This window comes from Megalobrama amblycephala, linkage group LG20 (assembly GCF_018812025.1).
Source record: "Megalobrama amblycephala isolate DHTTF-2021 linkage group LG20, ASM1881202v1, whole genome shotgun sequence".
NCBI classification, from domain to species: domain Eukaryota; kingdom Metazoa; phylum Chordata; class Actinopteri; order Cypriniformes; family Xenocyprididae; genus Megalobrama; species Megalobrama amblycephala.
This window is the reverse complement of record NC_063063.1, coordinates 6,151,512-6,171,815: the sequence shown is the minus strand read 5'-3', so window position 1 is coordinate 6,171,815 and position 20,304 is coordinate 6,151,512. Positions and strand designations below refer to the sequence as shown.

General features: G+C 41.2%; 1 protein-coding gene across 6 annotated transcripts in view; it reads left to right on the top strand.

The window, feature by feature from the left end:
- The window catches only part of LOC125255161 (protocadherin-15-like), a 265,679-nt gene that overhangs the window by 43,841 nt on the left and 201,534 nt on the right, over positions 1-20,304 (top strand). For 5 of the 6 annotated variants that reach the window (XR_007181843.1, XM_048170190.1, XM_048170189.1 and 2 more), the window contains exons 3-4: positions 727-741; positions 1,088-1,153. Coding sequence is in view for 5 of the 6 variants with exons in the window: in XM_048170190.1 (XP_048026147.1) it covers positions 727-741; positions 1,088-1,153 (81 nt within the window). In the remaining variant the exon portion in view is untranslated. The remainder of the gene's footprint in view (positions 1-726; positions 742-1,087; positions 1,154-20,304) is intronic. The other variant, XM_048170191.1, reaches the window with a different exon arrangement.

The following is a 20,304-nucleotide window of genomic DNA, read 5'->3' as shown; positions in this document are numbered from 1 at the left end:
CCTTTCAAAAAATAGAAAACATGCAAATATCGCGGTTGCTACGGTTTTTGCAGTGTTCTGCGGTTGGCTCGTCAAAAGCGCGATATTACGAAATTGCGATTATCGCGACAGCCCTATTTGTAGTTATGGTTTAGTGTAGGGTAAAGGGCTGGGATTTATGTTAGACTATCATTCAATTTCCCTCTGATTTTAGCAACCCAGGCTCAGTGGGAAAAAGTGTGCCTATAACATTTCAAGAAAAGGGAAATGTTTTTTGAAATTTCTAGAAATGTTTTGTGACATTTTCAAGTGCAATGTCCAGGGAGTGTCACTATAAGCATGTTCAAGTTTTTCCAAAACAGATTAACGTAACAGATCTTTTCCTGAAGAAATATCCTCATTTCCTTCAACCAATCAGATTTCAGGGTTAATTTTTTGGTTATGGTTTCTTACTATCTGATAAGCAAATGTTCTTCCACTACAAACATACGATCTGGCAACACATCCTACTTGGTAAAATCACGGACATCTTGAGGTCCACCAGAAAATAAATGTACTCGAATGAACAAAACTGGCTCTGCCCATGTATATGTCTCTACTCTTTGGTTATTTTCTCTGTCTTATCTCATGAGCATTGGAGGAAAATTTGATTTTGTGCTTCTTTTTCTTTTTTTCTTCTCTCTCCACACCTTTCTGTCACTCCATCTTTCTCCTGCTCTCTGCCGATGACACTATCTGTGACTCCAGACTGGCAGTATGAGGGTAAGACGATGCATCTTATCTTTATGTTACTCTTTTGTTCTCTCATCGGGCATGAGAGCACAACTCTATTAACCCTTCGCAACCCCAGTGGTAACAGCTCTCTCTATACACATAAAGAAATCATTTTGTAAATCTATCTTTGACTTGTGGCCCCGCAGTCCCGGTAGTAGATAGGTTACAGTACTCGTAGATCTTTCTTTTTATGTGCGGGTTGTGTGACTTAATGTGAGCTGAAATTGAAATGTCTTGTTTAGTATGAGTTACGTCGTGGTCTAGACTTGATGAAATTCTGATGTCTCTTTTTTCTGTTCCTGTTTTCCATTTACTCTGTGTCCTTGCTTTTTAGAGTGCAAGCTCTCCAGAACAGGCCCGCCTGCCACCATTGTAGCCATAGATGAGGAGAGCCCTAATGGTAAGGCTATATTGTTGGTTTCTTTTTTTTTTATCTGCATTTCATTAAACTAAAATGAAGGACAGTGAGTTTGAAAATGTGTGGTCAGAATTCAGATCAGTACTTGAATTTAGTCATGAAATTCAAGTCTGCCAATTTTTGGTTTGGCTCAGATTATCTGTGGTGGAAAATTCACTAGAAATGTATTGTGCACGCTCAATTCGGCAACCAAACAAATTATGCCAGTCAGGTAATGACACAAACTTGTTCATAAAAAGAAATGCACTGAATGCAATTACACAGAGTAATTCCCGATCTTGCGGGTCTGTTCGGAACAGAGGTGTAAAGAGTACCTGAAAACCATGCTTGAGTAAAAGTACAGATACCTGACAGCAAAAATTACTCTATTACAAGTTACAAGTCACCAATTCCAATACAACTTGAGTAAAAGTCTTAAAGTATCTGATTTTAACAGTACTTAAGTATTTTACTTGCGCTGAATGACGGCTAAAAGATACTCTAGTCCTTGACACCTGAGAGACATGTCAGTGAAAATAAGAAACAGTTGATTTGTAAGATGAGAAATCATGTTTATTTTCTAAAATCAAAAAAAAAAAAAAAACTAAACACCTCAATATTGCAATAAATCAAGGTCGACAGTCTCAGTTAAGCTCAAGTGCTCAAAAAGGCCATAAATAAACCAATATCCATCAAAACGTTCTTGTCAGTATAGAGGATAAATAAAATTATGTTAAGTAAAATTAAAAAAATAAAGTGGATGTGCTGGTTTAAGCCTCATCACAGGCTGCAGCCATGACCTCATCTCATAAACCAAATATCTTTGAATCACACTTACCAGCTAATGTACTCACATTCACGTATAGCCTTGTTGACAAGTATGGGTGAGTAAAGGCGAAACGCACAAGACATAGTACCTTCAATGACCTTAGATGCTGATATTGCTTCTTTATAGCAGAAACAAACTGCTGCAGAAAAAGTTTGGTGCCGTGTAAAATGTAATGTGTAATTGCATTACTCCTCACAAATGTATTGTAAAATGTACATTTACTTGCTCAAAAATGTAGTCAATTAGAGAGTAAAAGTTGCCAATATTTTTGATACTCAGTACAACTACAAAGTAGCCAAAAGGATACTTAAGTACAGTAATTTGATACATTTACTCAAATACTTTACACCTGTTTTCGGAATGTTGGGTTGTGGGAAATTCTGGTTCGAAAGCTCTTGATTTGATTTTGATTTAGTTTGGTTCAATTTAGGAATGCACCAATCATGATTTCATGGCCGATTCCGATTGCTAATTTTTTTTTTTTTTTTTTTTTTAACAAGAAAATGGTCTGATTCCGATACCAGTTGCTTTTTTTTTCTTTTAAGTTTATTTGCACTATTACAGACCAAGGTGGCTTTAAAAAAAACAAAAAAATGTCTTTAGCCATTTGAAATTAGAGGCTGCCATTGCATTTTAAGCACAATCCAAATAAAGATGCTACAGACATGTAGCATGAGTTGTTTTTATTTAATATGGTATAATTTATACATTTAAAGCTAAAACAATGGTCTGACAATAGCTTTGTGAAATTATTGTACATAAAACATACCTGCTCAAAATAAAAACAGCTGAAGTACTGAATGAACAGTAGATGGCACTTAAGCGGCAATATAGCGTTAATATAGCGTTTTCTTGGTTACCTTTGTACACAAAGCAGCACTGCGCTTATAAACACTACTTTAATATAGGCTACCTTATGTAGCCCCGCCCCTTTTCAGCACTGCGCTCGTTGAGTTCTGTCTGTATTTCCACAGCATGAAGGTAAGATCTTATGTATTTATTAATGTACCTCTCGTTTTAAATTCTTTCCGGTGTATTGACATTTGTTAATACATCTGCTTTAAATGCTCATGATAATTTTCGTTAACTCTACAATAAGTAAATCCACTTCACCAGCTAATTACTCTTTGACAGCGATGCCATAGAAATATAAAGAGCTACCAATAAAACGGAAGTTCAAATATGATATCGTAAAGATGGTTGGTGCATAAGGTCTATGGGCATTATATAGGTGAAAGGAAAATAAAATGACATTGACATTTTTCTGAAGTCAGATCCCTTCAGAGATACATGCAAAAAACTCCAACAACCAACTCAATATTTATATTTTTCTTCCAATATCTGGAGAATCGCAAACAGTGATCTTGCAATGCCTGGTACAATATATTCTCCGCTGCACGTGTGTGTTCTCCTCTCCTTTTTGTGTCCGTCTTCAGCATGTCCCATCTCTGGTCTGTTTACATTTCCAATTACATTTTGGGAATTGTTACAATACAGTTTTTTTGCAAGTCCGGAACAGACTTTGGCCTAAATAAAAAAAAAATAAAAAAAAAGTCAGGTTGTTGCAGATTGTGTGTTTGGAGTAAAAACTGCCTGGTTCCGATTGATAGCTGGTTGACCAGCACATCTGTATTTCAATTTTGATTAATTTAAATATATTTCAGTTACAATGTCCATTTTGCTTATATGAAAGACATTCTCTCTCCTCTAGCCATCCATGCTATATTATATTGTATCACTGAAAGTAACTTGATATTCATTCAGTAACCACTTCAGTGACAGATTCAGTGAGTTCATTCAGTGAAGCATTAATCAGACTGAAATATAACTCCCGAGTCTGTCTTTTTGAATGATTCATGAAAAGAACATGCTCAAAAGAGTCATTTGTGTGTAAATCAAACTACACTGACCACACAAGGACAACTCTATAGAAAGACCTGTTTTCTTATTTTGTTGTAATGATCTTTTACATATAAAAGAGGCATTCTTGTGCTGAAAAAACAAGAACGTATTTACATACTCATGATACAGTGCAGAGAGTGCATGGCTAAACTTGATTGTAGGTGGTTAGTTAGCAAGAGGCAGATTGAAATACAACTCTCTTCTGTGGTTTCCCTTCGATATGCACTAATTGACAGTGATGGATGTGGACAGATTTGCTTGAATCCATTGGAGATCTTTTTTGGACAAAATGATGTGTTTGTTGCACTGATGAAAGACATTTTTGTTCTTCACACTTATCTAAGGCCTCCCATGGTGCTTCTCACCAGGGCGCAGATGCACAGATGGTGTACGTACTGAACTTACTGATGGGCTTTTTCAAGTCTTTTCATCGTCTCTTCATCTGCTCTGTATCTGTGTGCTCAAATACTGAGGTGCTGTAAGAAGGTTTCAGAAGAAGGTTGACAGCTACATCTACCTTTGAACATAATTGGAACAGCTTACAGGTGTGATAGAGGGTCAATACTTTTGCTGACCTCCTACCCAGATAACAGGGAACGTACTCAGAACGTTCTGGCAATATTCTCTCAAAGTTTTGAACAAACATTCTTTCAGTAATTGGAATAGAAAGTTTGATCATAGCTGTCTAGTCTTTAATAATGTTCTCAAAATGTTAGCACAAAAAAGTTATTCATATATCATTCATGTAACTTTTTTTGGGTTGTATGTTTTGTTTAATACTTGTTTCTGAACATTCAGAGAACAATCAAAATTATCATTCCTATAATGTTTGTAAAGTAATGAAGTGGAATTAATGTTCACATTACCCTCAAAAATATAAAAAGCTTAAGAAATTCATTTTTAAAGGTGCCCTAGAACTTTTTTAAAAAAGATGTAATATAAGTCTAAGGTATCCCCTGAATGTGTCTGTGAAATTTCAGCTCAAAATACCCCATAGATTTTTTTAAATACATTTTTTTAATTGCCTATTTTGGGGCATAATTAGAAACGAGCCGATTTCAGGTTGCGGTCCCTTTAAATGCTTGCGCTCTCCGCCCCCTCCCGAGTTCTCGACTCTATCACAGCATAAACAAAGTTTACACAGCTAATATAACCCTCAAAATGGATCTTTACAAAGTGTTCGTCATGCATACTGAATGCATGTGTCGGATTATGTGAGTATTGTATTTATTTGGGTGTTTACATTTGATATTGAATGAGTTTGAGGCTATGCTCTGTGGCTAACAGCTAACATTACACACTGTTGGAGAGATTTATAAAGAATGAAGTTGTGTTTATGAATTATACAGACTGCAAGTGTTTAAAAATGAAAATAGCGACGGCTCTGGTCTCCGTGATTACAGTAAGAAACGATGGTAACTTTAACCACATTTAACAGTACATTAGAAACATGCTAACGAAACATTTAGAAAGACAATTCACAAATATCACTAAACATATCATGTTATCATGGATCATGTCAGTTATTATTGCTCCATCTGCCATTTTTCGCTGTTTTCCTTGCTTGCTTACCTAGTCTGATTATTCAGCAGTGCACATCCAGACGTTCTGCTCTTGTGTAATACTAACTCCCCTTGTGTTATGCCTCAATCATGGGCTGGCATATGCAAATATTGGGGCTGTACACCCCGACTGTTACGTAACAGTCGGTGTTATGTTGAGATTCGCCTGTTTTTCGGAGGTCTTTTAAACAAATGAGATTTATATAAGAAGGAGGAAACAATGGAGTTTGAAACTCACTGTATGTCTTTTCCATGTACTGAACTCTTGTTATTTAACTATGCCAATATAAATTCAATTTTTAATTCTAGGGCACCTTTAAAGGTGCTGTATGTCATTTTTTACTGTATTAAGCATGAAAATACCACGATATGTTTACAGATATTTGTGAAAAAATGCTAAGTTCATAATGAAGAAAATAATTTTGATTTTATGATTTACCAAATCATCATAGCCTACTTTTGCATATTTAAAATAATATTTTGGTATTCACAGTGGTACTACCCTTTGGTTTGAGCTCTTTAACTTCCTATATTTGCATTGCAAAAAGTCTTATAACTTTGACAGTTTCGTTCTGTGTTTCCTGATGTTTGGAGATCATCTCAGCGTACAATTGTATTTTAGTATGGAGTGAATCTTTTCTCTCTGTTTGTCTTTAATACCATATCACAGCAGACATAGATGAAATAGTTGAGCTTTTGTCCAGAAGTTGGAGAAGTGTTTGCTTGGTCAAATTAAGGAAAATCTCTTCTCTTAGGCTTATTTCAGAGCTTCTATAAGTTGGCAGGATTTGTGATAATCTCCCGTTTGCAATTTACCTTGAAATTTCTCTCCTACAGCTGTGAATTTCTACGCAATTATTAGAGTAAAGAATAATCATATTCATCCACGAGTATTATCCTCCTTAATGTATGCAATGCGATGCTGCCTTTACCCCAAATTACAGATAATATGCCTCCATTTTCACTCATTTCATCCTCCCGTCTTTGAGATCAACACATTACCTTTAAAACCCCTTGAAAGCTACGCCACATTATGGATCATCATTTTGGATAAAAATATCTCAACTTTGGACAGCTCAAACTGTAATTAAAGTTGTCACAGAGACATAGTGATAACTGTTTCAGATGTAAAATGTTTTCTCTCTCTTTCCTTCTCTTTGTCTTTTGTGTAATGCACTTAGTCACACTTTACAATACATGTTTATAATCACAACAGTTACATGGGCAAGTGCTGAGTAAAAATATTAAATAGCATCTGACTAGTTTTGGAGTTTTCAAGCTGATAGCTGTAGAGGTGGTGCATTAAAGGGAAAGAATTAAGAGAAGCAACTTAACCCCGGTTTCACAGACAAGGCTTAAGCTAGTCCTAGACTAAAATGCTTTTGAGCTGTTTTAACTGAAAGCAACTTGCACTGACATATCTTAAAATAAGTCAGTGCCATTGTTTTGTCTCAACATTCAAACCAGTAATGTTTTTTTTTCTAGGGCACATTTATAAAAACTACTTAAATGCCATAATTGAACTAAGGCCTATTCCTGGCTTAGTCTAAACCCTGTCTGTGAAACCGGGCCTAAGCATGCTTTTGATTTATGCTATTGGAAAGGCTCTGTGTTCTCATTTTACATTTTTTAATTGTTAGTCAATGTAAATGTCCATTATTGGCCATTTTGTCACATCTGACCAGTTTTATTTTTCTCACGCCATGAGTAAAAATGAGTAACGTTTTATACACGCATTTTGCGAATACTCTGCAATCCATTCCATTTGTTGTGCTTTATCCAGAACACAAAACATAATTAAAGCTGCAAGCAGCGATGAAAGGGCCCTCGCACCCGGGCTAACCGCCACCCGTTGGCATCAGGCAAACAGTGAACAGTGGGTGACATGGATGCAAGCGAGTAAATACAGGAGAAATATAGCCAAGTCATTTCAAAGTGCCACACTTCCTGCTGCCAGGTGGCGCTTTGACCATAACTGAATATTGCCATGTAGATGTCCTCAGGCCAGGACTATTATCAAACATGTGAAGTTTGGAGCAGATCGGACATTGTATGCCTGAGTTACTAGAACTTCCTGTTTCTTGGTTTTAATTGCATACATTAGCACTTAGTCAAGTGTTTCATGATTTAACATATTTCTAGTATGTTTGGTACATCATGGCATATTAAAATGTTTTTCTGAGAGTGAACTAAAGTGTAAAGCATACCATTTCCTGTTGCCTGCAGGTGGCGCTAGGACTAACTGAATATTGGCATATAGATGTCTTTAGGCCAGGACTCTTATCACACATGTGAAGTTTGGAGCAGATCGGACATTGTATGCTTGAGCTTCATCATTCATGGCGAAACATCAGAATTTGTCATGCTGCCACGGACACGCCCTTCAACGAAAACTCAAGATCTTTGCAATTAAATGTCGCTAAGGCCTTAAGATTAGACTGACCATATATGATGTTGTTATTATTAAATGTCTTTGAGGAGTTAATCACAGTGTAAAACATGTCATTTCCTGTTGCTGACAGGTGGCGCTATGACTTCAACTGAATATTGCCATATAGATGTCTTCAGGTCAGGACTCTAATAAAACTTGTGAAGTTTGGGGCAGATCCGAAAATCGTATGCCTGAGTTACAACAACTTCCTGTTTCATGGCAAAACATCGAACTTTGGGAGGCTGCTACGGCCACACCCTTCAGCGAAAACTCTAGATCTTCGCAATTTAACATCTCAAAGGCCTTTAGATTAGACTGACCAAATATGATGTTGATCTGATTAAAGCTCTAGGAGGAGTTTGTTAAAGTACAACATGTGGAAATGGCTAAAACTGCCAAAATTTTGTAGAGAAAATTCAAAATATCTCACTTCCTGTTGGGTTTATAAACTTTGGGCTGTTACATCTGTCTACCGAATTTCATAACTGTACGTGAAACGCAGCACGAAGGGCGCTTAATTGAAATTTTGTAGGTGGCGCTATCGAGCCATTTTGCCACACCTAATTCTGAAACCCATATCAGATGTAAATTTTCACCATTTCTGACGCGTGTGCAAAGTTTCATGAGTTTTTGAGAATGTTTAGGCCCTCAAAAATGCGATTCATTTTGGAGAAGAAGAAGAATTGACTGAGCAATTCCAATAGGGTCCTCACACCATCGGTGCTCGGGCCATAATTAGGGTTCTGGTGGACCCTAATTATGCAGGTTGTAAATATATGTATGAATGAATTATTAATTGATACATGTCATTACGTTTTTTTGGGATTCACACCATACGACATTTTTAAACCCTGAACTAACCTTGTTTGCCATAAAAAGGTGATATTATCTGATATTTTAAGAAACATATTGACATGAGGGTCTGCAAGTGTCCTTTCTATGACCTCTCATTGTATTTATTCATTTATTGCATGTTGGTTGCACCACAGGGAAACATAATATGTAAGAATATTTAAAAGGTCTTTTCAAGAATTGTTTTTTTGATGATATTTGGAAAGTTTCATAACCCTGGCATTTTTACATTATGCACCCAAATTACCATTAGTCTACATGTTAGTCAGTTGAAGTTTTAAATATTGAATTTAGATGTATTACAACTGAGCATGACTCATTCCAGACTGTGAGATTTCAAACCTTCTATACCCCTAGACTTATGGGGACGTAACAACAACCATTTCTCAGATTGTTGCTATTATTGTACTTATCTGTGAATGAAATATTCATGACTTGTGTATGAAACTACTCACATGCTACTGCATTTCAATCAAGATAAGCAAAATCTGGAATGTCCCTGCAATTGCGGGGAAATTCATCTAAATGAAATAAACGATTTTTCCAATGGCAGGAAAGAAATCAAACTGTAACCTCAAGGACGATTCCACTTGTCTCAGCAATTTCTTCAAATGGCTGGAGTTATGATACTGAATAGCCTTCTACTGAAACAACGAACAAGAGCCTCTCACCATTATTTAGTCCTGTAAGGCATGGAAGACCATTATACTTTTATCATTACTACATTAGTACCTCATTATTGTTCTTGTGCTCCTTTTTACAGTGAATGTGAGGTATCGGGGGTGAGGACCCTGGTGTTGATCGAGTGTATGTTGGAGGTTACCGCATTGGTTGCAGGATAGATTAATTGTCAGAAATCAACAACGTTGGTGGCTCAGCGGATGACCAAGACAAACCTGGTTTAGCATCCCCTCAAGTGTCCACAATAGCGAAGAAGACAAAGGTGGAAAGCTTGGATTAGTGGGTAATTATTGCTACGTTTGAGTGACAGTTGGGCGGTTGGATGGAAAGGCTATTGATCTAGGCAAGATCAGTCTTGAAAAAGTGTGGGATTTTGGTGTCAAGGTAGAGGTGGATTTGTTGGAGGCTTTTGAGGACTCTTGAGAATAAACTGACCTGATGTCTGACTGCAAGGATGAAGGGTGGAAGGGCATCCATTTATATCCTGACATTCAACATGTCTTGCATCAACTCATCATCTTCATCTGACCGTGCTCTCCTCTGGCTCTTGTTAAACGTCCCGCATGCTCTCTGATCATCCTCTCTGAGTCCAATTAGAGCCACCAAACTGACCGAAGCGACCCTTGCTTGATGATTAGATTTGCTCATACTTCAGCCAACTCTGTCAATTAGTAGGTTGCATTTGATATGAGTTATTAGTTTTGTCCTCATCTTTAAATTAGGACGAGCATCCATTTCTGTTTTTGAAAAGGTGTTTCCTGTCTCCTAGACCTACTGAGCTGCTCAAAGTCTGTCTTGAACATCAATTATATGCCAGTGGTTCTCAAACTGGGGGCCGGGGCCCACTAGAGGTGGGGGATATGTTGCTTAATAGCCTCAAACTTGAACCTGTGTTCTGTGTTCCATTAAACTATCGAATATTTTCTGATTAGTTGATTAATCTACATATTATTATTTTTTTACTGTTAATTGATTATTTTCTGGTTAGTCAATTAATCCTTTAGTTAACATACCAATAAATTACTACAACTTCTCCCATTAATCTTTAAATATTTTATTCACAAATACAGTGCCAAAAATGAAAAGGCATCTATTAGTAACACAAATGTCTGTGATGTTCACAGCCACTGTTTCGGATTGGCAACAACATTCACTTATGGGTGTGAGTCTAGAAATGTTTTGATCATTCTGCAGATTAAAGTAGCTGCTTGAATACATATCTGTATGAACGAACAATGCAGGAGGGGGCAGGAGAAACAACTCTATATTTATAATTTGGACTGTAATTCCCATTACAACCACTAGCTGTCAATATTATATACTGCACCTTTAAATATTCAGCAACAGCTTTAAATGCTTTCTTAAAAAAAAAAAAAAAGCAGCTCCGGATGAACTTGGATGAACGCAGCTCATTTTTTTCTGTCTCTGTGAGTAAACTAATCTAATTAAAGGCCTGTTCACACCAATGATGATAACTATAACAATAAAAATATAGTTTTAAAAATTAATGTAAATTTAGCAGAGTCCACAAGAACTATAACGATAACAACACAGAGGAATTGGAATCGCTTTCAGAACACAATTTTTCCAGCTGATCATTTACGCTTGAGCATTTAAAGTGGCAGACAACAAAATTGCATTGCATACTTATAATAAACAATTTTTTTGTGTGTTATTGTGAATGTTAATATGTTATTGTCATCTGTCACATAACTGCTCAGAGACGTAAAAGTTGAGGATCCAAATGCAGTTTATTAGGGTAATCCACAGACGTAATCCCGAAAACATGCAAGAGGTCAAAACATAGGCAAACAGTCCAAAACAAACATCAGGCAGGAATCTCAGGCAAACAGGGTAATCCAGAAAAAACAGGGCAAACCAGAAAACAGTGGGTCAAAACCATGAGCATGAGAAAACCAAAGACAGAACACTCATAAATGCAGCAGTGACACATGCAAGACTTCGCAGAGAATGACTGAGTAAACCAGGCTTATAAAGATAGAGTTAAAGGGTTAGTTCACCCAAAAATGAAATTTCTGTCATTAATTATTCACCCTCATGTCGTTCCACACCCGTAAGACCTTTGTTAAATTAAGATTTTTTTTTATGATATCCGTTTTTTATCTCCCATTGAAAGCACAGAGTCGGCGTTCTGACGTAGAACACAGAAGCTCTGCACTGTGTTCAATGTGTCAACTGCGTAGGAGACTGACAGGGAAGAGGAACATTTTTTATTTTTGTTTTGTTTTTGTGCACAAAAAGTATTCTCGTCGCTTCATAACATTAAGGTTGAACCACTGTAGTCAGATTAACTATTTTAACAATGTCTTTACTACTTCTCTGGACCTTGAAAGTGATCATTTCATTGCTTTCTATGGTAGATAAAAAATAAAACAAAAACTCTCGGATTTCATCAAAAATATCTTAATTTGTGTTCCAAAGATGAATGAAGGTTTTGGGGGTTTGGAACAACATGAGGATGAGTAATTAATGACAGAAATTTAATTTTTGGGTGAACTAACCCTTTAAAAAGGCTAATGAGCAACAGCTGCAATGAGTGCTGATGAGTCCAGGCAAAGGATAGTGGGGAATGTTGTGCATGACTGAATGGAAGAGGTCTGGGGAGGAGTGCCCTCTGATGGCTGTCTTGGGCACACTAGCTGGTTACTGTGACATTAGTGTTCTTCGTGTGAAGGGTCTTAACACAAGACTAAAGATTGTACAGTTCAGTGTGACAGGCAACAAGTTGTCCAGCGTGGTTCCATTTATACACTGCAGTTGTAAGACCTGAAAATTTGTCAGTTTGGCTTTCAGAATGCTGTTTTCACAGTTGTAATAAAAACAAAATGCATCATCGCCATGCTAGGTATTAGCATCTGCTCTATGGAGTCTTGTTTAGTGTGAAACATGACAGGGATTGGGGATGAACATAAACAGTGCGACACATTGTACGCAAATCAACGTATTTACATAATCAGCGTCATTGATTACATCAGCACGTTGCTTCGGTCCTAGTCCCAGCTAGCTTCAGTGTTTCCCCCCAGTGTGAAGCATATCTTGGCACCAGACCTCCTCCTTCCCCACATTCATTTCATCTAATGACAACCTGCCAAGCCATATATAGGTTTATAGGGGAAATAAGCCTGTCTCAGCAGCTAGAGTCCTTCCCAAAACCACTTCATCACTGATATCCACCAAACACTAGGGTTTGCATGGCCTCTTATATTTTACTAGCTGACTATTCATCCAGAAATGCACTAATCGACAAGTCAATGTAAACTGTAGACCCCCAATTTTTTTTTTTTTTTGTCTTACATTTCAACATTTCTCTACTACACATTTTTTGTTTGCACTGTTATGTAACATTTGCAGTCTGAGAGGCCTATTATGCAATTTTCAGGTAAGATCTGTTTTGGTCTTGGGTTACAGAGGTACTGATGTGATGGTAGAGGAAAACAATTCTTGAAGACTGCTGCGTGGTTTGGAGGACAAAGACTATTGTTGACATGGGTCAGCCAGTGTGGTCACAGAGAAAATGTTCCATAAGTCAATATTTCTGGCTCCAGCAATGTGCAACAGGGAATTTTAGCTGTATAATATATGACTACAATGAAGTAAACAACATGTAGGTACTTGATATGTGTTAATATAAACGTTTATATTATATTATATTATATTATAGTGGTTTCCCATTAATTACAGTTTAATTTATCCTGCCACAGTTTCATAATGAACCAAAAACACTTTCATAAAAGATTTTGCGGAAGTGTGTTGGCTTAGTGTGTTTATCAAATTGCAAAAGGCTGCAATTTAATTAAGGGTTAATAATAGAACAACAGGAAATGGAAAATGGAAATTCAAAAATGAACTTGATATTCAAAAGTCAATAAATTTGCAACAGCTGAATGTAACATTTTTGACAAGCCAAGCATTGTTAGTCTGTGAGTAACGTTAATTTATTTAAGCCATGAGATAAATTTCATTCCGTAATATTAGTATAATGAACCACGCAAACAGCACTTTGAATGTCTCCAACATGTTTTGTAATTACCCAAAAATCAAACATAGTTCATCCCTCACACGTCCATCAAAACCTTATGCTGACTGTCAGTTGGAATATTAGAACGAAAAACATTGAGATAAGACTCATGGGCATCAATCACTTCACTGAATACTTCACGGCTAAGAAATAAATAATTATTACCTCATGATCCATCTGTTTTCAAATCCACATCATTTGAATATCACAACATCGTTGTCTGTCAAAAAATAATGTGCACAATACACTGTAGTATTTACGAGAAGCCAGAGTACACACATTTCCTGAAAAACCCACAATACCGGATGTTTTGAATACGTCATTGCTTTCTGAGAAGAGGGAGAAAATGGCGGCCTGATCGGTTTCAACATAATGTCATTCAGAGATGATAACATACATAATACGTAACGCATGTGAGTATAAATTTGTTCTTCACTCGCTAAAATTGAATCGGAATGATCAGGGAACTGAGTGAAATACTTCACACTACATGCTAAAGAGAATAAATGCCAATCCAACTGAAAAACCTGGCTGGGTTAGTGAACATCGTTCAACATGTGTTGTATGTTAAATTTTGACAGACAAAAAAGATCAGTCAAGAATAGAAAATTATTGAAAATATTCAAGTCAGGAATGTCAGAATGCATAAAATACTTTTATGCATGAACTGCGGATTCTGACATTTCTGATTTGAGTATTTTCAATAATTTTCTTGAATAATTCTTGACTGATTTTTTTTTTTTTTTTTAGATGAACTGTTAAATGAGATGAGTCCCTGTAGTCGTCTAATTTGACTTTCAAATGCTGATGTAAGATTTAGAAACTTGGCAGGTGATTTTTATAAAATGTAGTTTGATCACTATCTTCTCAGTTGTTTAAAATATTAAGGCAATTTTCAAATTTGATAAAAAGTTGTTTAATTTTCCAATAAAAGATTATACATTTTTACATGATTTGTTACATTTAATTACCCCTTAGCAGATTTTGACACTTATATTCTGTCTAACTGTGCGTTTCAAAGCTGTGTTCACGCAAACAGCTCATGGTGTTTTCAGCATCTCAGAGTGGCTCCATCTCTGATGAACTCCATCTCTGCACTCATTACACTTTATTTTTACAATTATATAATTTCCAGTATTTTTTGTGGAGGAATGATTACAGCATTTCCCTAGATTTGTAACGAGATGCCTTTGTAATCCCCTTTTCATTTAAATATATTTTACCGTGCAGTTGCAGCACAATAGTAATACTTTCTTAGGATTAATAATAATAATAAATAAATAAATTATTATTATTTTTTTTTTTCCTAAAAACACATCATTGTACATGTATTGTAATGTCCATATGGTCACTGAAAATGGGTTTGGCACTCTTAAAGGGGTCATGAACTGTGTTGTTTTATTGTTTTATAATGTTTTCTGGGGTGCACTTACAATGTTAGTATGCATAGTAAGCATAATTTAGAAATAAAAGGCATTTTTGCTTCCCTGATTTTAGCCCTCTGGTTTGAACGCTCTGTTTTAAGGGGCATTTCTGCTGTGAGACTCCTGTGTAAATGCCCACTGCTGTGATTGGCTAACATCTTTCCATTTGAAATAGCCAACTTATTACTCTCTCTTTTAGCACGTTTTTACTATTACAGCTCTCAAGGTTAACTAATCAAGAAAAGTGCTGCATTACATTTAGATCTATGGCATTATATTTATATCGTGGCATGAAAGGTTGCAGTGATGAACAGCCGATCACAGACATGCTGTCAATTTCTGCACACTAACAAATGCTTTCATCATCACTAGCAGTGCAAACACGATATAACTAAGAGATTTGTTGAATAAAACGGGAGTTTTGGCGCGTTTCACTGATAAACTCACGCTGTTTGATTGACAGCTCCGAATGATTGCAAAGGGAGCGTTCTTTGATCGCTTTCTTTATATAATTTAATCACCGTTCAAATGATAAGAGATTATTTTCATCCTACTAAGAGAAACAATGTGAAGTTGACCATTTAGTCACTGGTTTGATTTACTGACACATAGACAAAGAACATATCATATCATATCGTACTCGGTTACTAACGTAACCTCGGTTCCCTGAGATACGGAACGAGTACTGCGTATGGGGAAAGGTCTCCCTTTTTCCCCGCTGCTGAAGCCTTTTTCAATAACGCAGTGTAACTGCATCGTCATTGGTTCACTCATAGACAAGTTGTTGAACCAATGACGGCGCGGCATAGCTGCGCGACCTATGGCGACAAAGCGCGCGAATATTCCCGCCGAAATGGGCGGGGTTAGGGGCTATATAAGCAGGCGTTTCGCCATAGGATTTCAGTGTAATCGACTGAAGCGACGACCCTGAAGCCGCAGCCTCGTGGCACGGCAAGTGACGCAGTACTCGTTCCGTATCTCAGGGAACCGAGGTTACGTTAGTAACCGAGTACGTTCCCTTTCGATACTTCACTCGTACTGAGTATGGGGAACGAATTCAACCACGCCGTGCCACGGCTGGGAACGATACAGCCTGATATTGGACACATGGGAGTGGGTCCAAAAGACAAGCGAGAAGGCAAAGCCTTAATCGAACCCTAGTTACACTTAAGGAAATAATTCCTGGGGTTGTGTGAGGTGGAACTCACCAGAGGCCGCTTAATCACACTGAAAGAACCCGAGCTTGCAAGGTCGGGACATCGAGATGATAGAATCTGACAAAAGTGGACGGCGAAGACCAGCCGGCCGCCTCACAGATGTCTTGAATGGAAACTCCGTTGGACCAAGCCCACGAGGAAGCCATTCCTCTAGTGGAGTGGGCCCTGACTCCTATGGGGCAGTCTGCACCCAGTGAGGAGTAGCACAGGTTAATAGCGTCCACTATCCAACGGGAAAGGCGCTGTTTTGAGACCGGAGACCCTTTGGTGCGGCCACCAAAACAAACAAAGAGCTGATCCGACTGCCTGAAAGGCTGCGATCGCTCCACATAGGTCCTCAATGCCCTGACTGGGCAGAGTAGCTCTAGCTCTCGTTCATCCGCCGAGGGAGGAAGAGCAGAAAGCGAGATGACCTGAGCTCTAAACGGGGTTGAGAGCACCTTAGGAACGTAGCCATGCCTAGGTTTCAGAACGACCTTCGAGTCTCCAGGCCCAAATTCAAGGCATGCAGGGCTCACAGAGAGGGCCTGCAAATCGCCAATGCGCTTAACCGATGCCAGTGCTAACAGCAGAGCGTTTTTTAGCGTTAGGGGCCTGAGATCGGCTGAACCCATCGGCTCAAAGGGGGCTCCCTTTAAGGCCCTGAGGACCAACGAGAGGTCCCAAGTGGGAACGGTGAGGGGGCGAGGAGGATTCAATCGCCTAGCACCCCTCAGGAAACGGATTATAAGGCCGTTACGTCCCACTGATTGGCCAGCAATGGGAGCATGGAACGCCGCAATGGCTGCTACGTAAACCTTAAGAGTAGAAGGGGTGCGCCCCATTTCCAAGCGTTCTTGGAGGAAAGACAGTATGAAGGATACGTCACTCTCCACAGGGTCTATGTTGCGTGAGGAACACCAATCAACAAAGACCGACCATTTCTGGTCATAGAGGCGTCTCGTGGACGGGGCTCTAGCCTGAGAAATGGTATTTAGGACGTCCCCGGGGAGGCTGGTCGGCTCCCATCGAGGGACCAGAGGTGCAGAGCCCAAAGCTCCGGCTGTGGGTGCCAGATCGTTCTGTTTGCCTGAGAGAGGAGGTCCCGTCTTAGGGGAATCGGCCACGGGGCTCTCAGGGAGAGCTTGAACAGCTCCGAGGACCAAACTTGGTTCCTCCAGAGCGGGGCCACCAGAAGGACTCTGTGTTGGTCTTCTCTGATGCGCCTGATGACCTGAGGGATCAGTGCGTTTGGAGGGAAGGCGTAAAGGAGCGTGCTGGGCCATGTATGGGCCAGAGCATCGACTTCCTTCGAGAAAAATGTTGGGCAATGAGAGTTGTCTTCTGAGGCGAAGAGGTCTATCTCTGCCCTCCCAAAGAACTCCCAAATCTTGAGGACCACTTGGGGGTGGAGCATCCACTCGTCGGAGGGGATGTTGCTCCGTGACAACATGTCTGCGCCCAGATTGTTCCTGCCAGGAACATGAGTCGCTCTGAGCGACTGAAGCCTCGGAAGAGCCCATTCCAGAAGACGTTTCGCCAGAGCGCATAAGCGGCTGGACGAGAGACCGCCCTGGTGGTTTAAATATGACACCACTGTCATACTGTCCGATCGGACTAGAACATGACGTCCTGTCAAGTGAGCCTGAAAAGACTGAAGGGCCTTCATCACTGCTAGCATCTCTAGACAGTTGATGTGTAGACGGCTTTCCTCGTGACTCCACGAGCCGAAGGCCGGTCTGCCCTCGCACACAGCGCCCCAACCCGAGTTGGAAGCGTCCGTTGAGAGCACTGTCCTTCGTGAGACCGCCTGTAAGGGTACTCCGCGCTTGAACCACATAGGGTCCATCCAAGGTTTCAGGGCTAGAAGACAGGCCTGATTGACTTTGAGACATAAGCGGCCGTGCCGCCAGGCGCTGGGAGGAACCCGGAACTTCAACCAGTACTGAAGAGGCCGCATCCGAAGAAGGCCGAGCTGCAGCACCGGGGAGGCGGAAGCCATCAGCCCTAGTAGCCTCTGGAAAAACTTCAGAGGGAGACAGGCTTTGTTCTTGATCGAGGCCGTGAGCTGCTGAATCGTTAGAGCACGCTCCGGCGAGACTACTGCCGTCATGCGGACTGAGTCGAAAACTGCCCCTAGAAACGAGATTCGCTGGGTGGGGCACAGCGAGCTCTTGGCTAAGTTGACCCTGAGACCCAGACATTGTAAATGGCTGAGGAGCACGGATCTGTGGTGTTCCAGCTCGGCTCGCGAACGGGCTAGAATGAGCCAGTCGTCGAGATAATTCAGGACCCGGCGCGTCAATTCCAGACTCGTCCAGCGAGCGGAGGAGTTTGGCCTGGAAGACCTGAAATATGGCCATTGTATGGAGCGCGGAGGCAGCCTGGCCCGCCGAGGTGTAAGCCCGTCCAGCCAAAGTAGAGGTGGTCCGACAGGGCTTGGAAGGAAGAGCCCTCTTGGTCTTCCATCCCACAGCCGCGGGAGGGCAGAGGTGAGCAGCCACCGCTTCATCTAGGGGTGGCAGGTGCTCGTATCCTTTCTCTTTGGTGCCGTCGACGGCGGTGAGGGCGGAGCGGTGTGTTGTGTGAAGGCGGGCGGAATACGGAGCGCGCCACGACTTCGTGAGCTCCTCGTGGACCTCAGGAAAAAAGGGCGCTGAACGCTGGCGAGGTGCTTGGCGGCGGCCTGGCAGGAACCACTCGTCCAGGCGGCCGCGAGATGGCTCCTCTGGAGGGGCCCACTCGAGGTCCAGCTCTTCCACGGCTCTGGACAGGATGCGGAAAAGCTCGGCATCCATTCCCTGGCCGTGCTCAATGGGCTCCAAGGGAGGCGGGGGAGAGGGGTCATCCGGCTCGCCAGCCATCCTTCCGCTTCGGAAGCCGCAAGTGACATGGAGTCATCCTGCTCGTCGTCTGTTCCTCCGAATGAGACGAGGTCACTTGCTTCGGCAGAGGGACGCTGCTCAGGGCGAGAGAACAGGACGGGAGAGAGTTCCCTCGGAGGAGAAGGCGAGGCACGCGGAGGCTGGGCCGGCGTGAGCTCGCCTAACTCCGGGCGCTGAGTCGCTCTACCCCGCTGTCTCTTCCTGGCCGGTTCGCGGGAGGAAGGAGACGGGAGGGCGCGAGCGGCGAGATCGCCCTCCGTGAAGAAGGCGACCCGCGAGCGCAGGGAACTGAGACTCATGCACTCGCAGTGCGGGCATGAGTCTCCAGCAAGCGCGCCGTCCGCATGGGGCTTGCCCAGGCAGGCGACACACTCGCTGTGACCGTCGCTATCGTGCAGGGGGGCCCTGCACGTAGCACATGAGTGACGGGGCATCGTGAGACGCAGGTGCCGTGAAAACGGCAGTTGGGTGGCTCTTTGTAGAGCGGCGAGGGCCGCGGAAGCTCTTAGAAGCGGTGAAAACCGCTGAAATCGCTCTTTTAGAGCGGCGTTAAGCCGCGGGTGAAGCTCTCAGGCGGCGCGCCGGATGGCGGCAGGGGACGCACAGGAAGCGGCCGGGAGCGGGAAGCGGGAGGCGGCGGCTCGACGACGGCGCAGAAGCTGCAGTCAGTGAGGGCGCCGGCGCTGTCCTCAACCAGCGAGTCCAGGCGAGTCCGCTGCGGGAGCCTCTTCAGACGGCGGCGAGAGCTGTCAGGAAGGCGGCGAGCTTCTTCGGCTTCAGGCGGAGATCAGCGAAGAGAAGTAGAGGTCGTCGCTGAAGGAGAAAACACTGAAATCCTATGGCGAAACGCCTGCTTATATAGCCCCTAACCCGCCCATTTCGGCGGGAATATTCGCGCGCTTTGTCGCCATAGGTCGCGCAGCTATGCCGCGCCGTCATTGGTTCAACAACTTGTCTATGAGTGAACCAATGACGATGCAGTTACACTGCGTTATTGAAAAAGGCTTCAGCAGCGGGGAAAAAGAGAGACCTTTCCCCATACGCAGTACGAGTGAAGTATCGAAAGGGAACATATATTATCACATATCAGATCAGGCATTAGAATGAACACAGTTACTTACATGTTGTTGCATTACTGTCAAGTCCATATTGTAAAAGTCTGTTTGCAAAGCCTGTGCTGAAATGCGATTGATTTACCAAAGAATCCACAGTGAAAAACCGAATAGAAATAAACAAAGCATTCACATTGTTGAAAATAAATATGCATATTCCTAGCATAAAGATCCTTTGAATGGTAATGTTATTTTTGTCCTGTTGTATTGCTCTTCTCTCCTCCTCATCTAACTAACACGC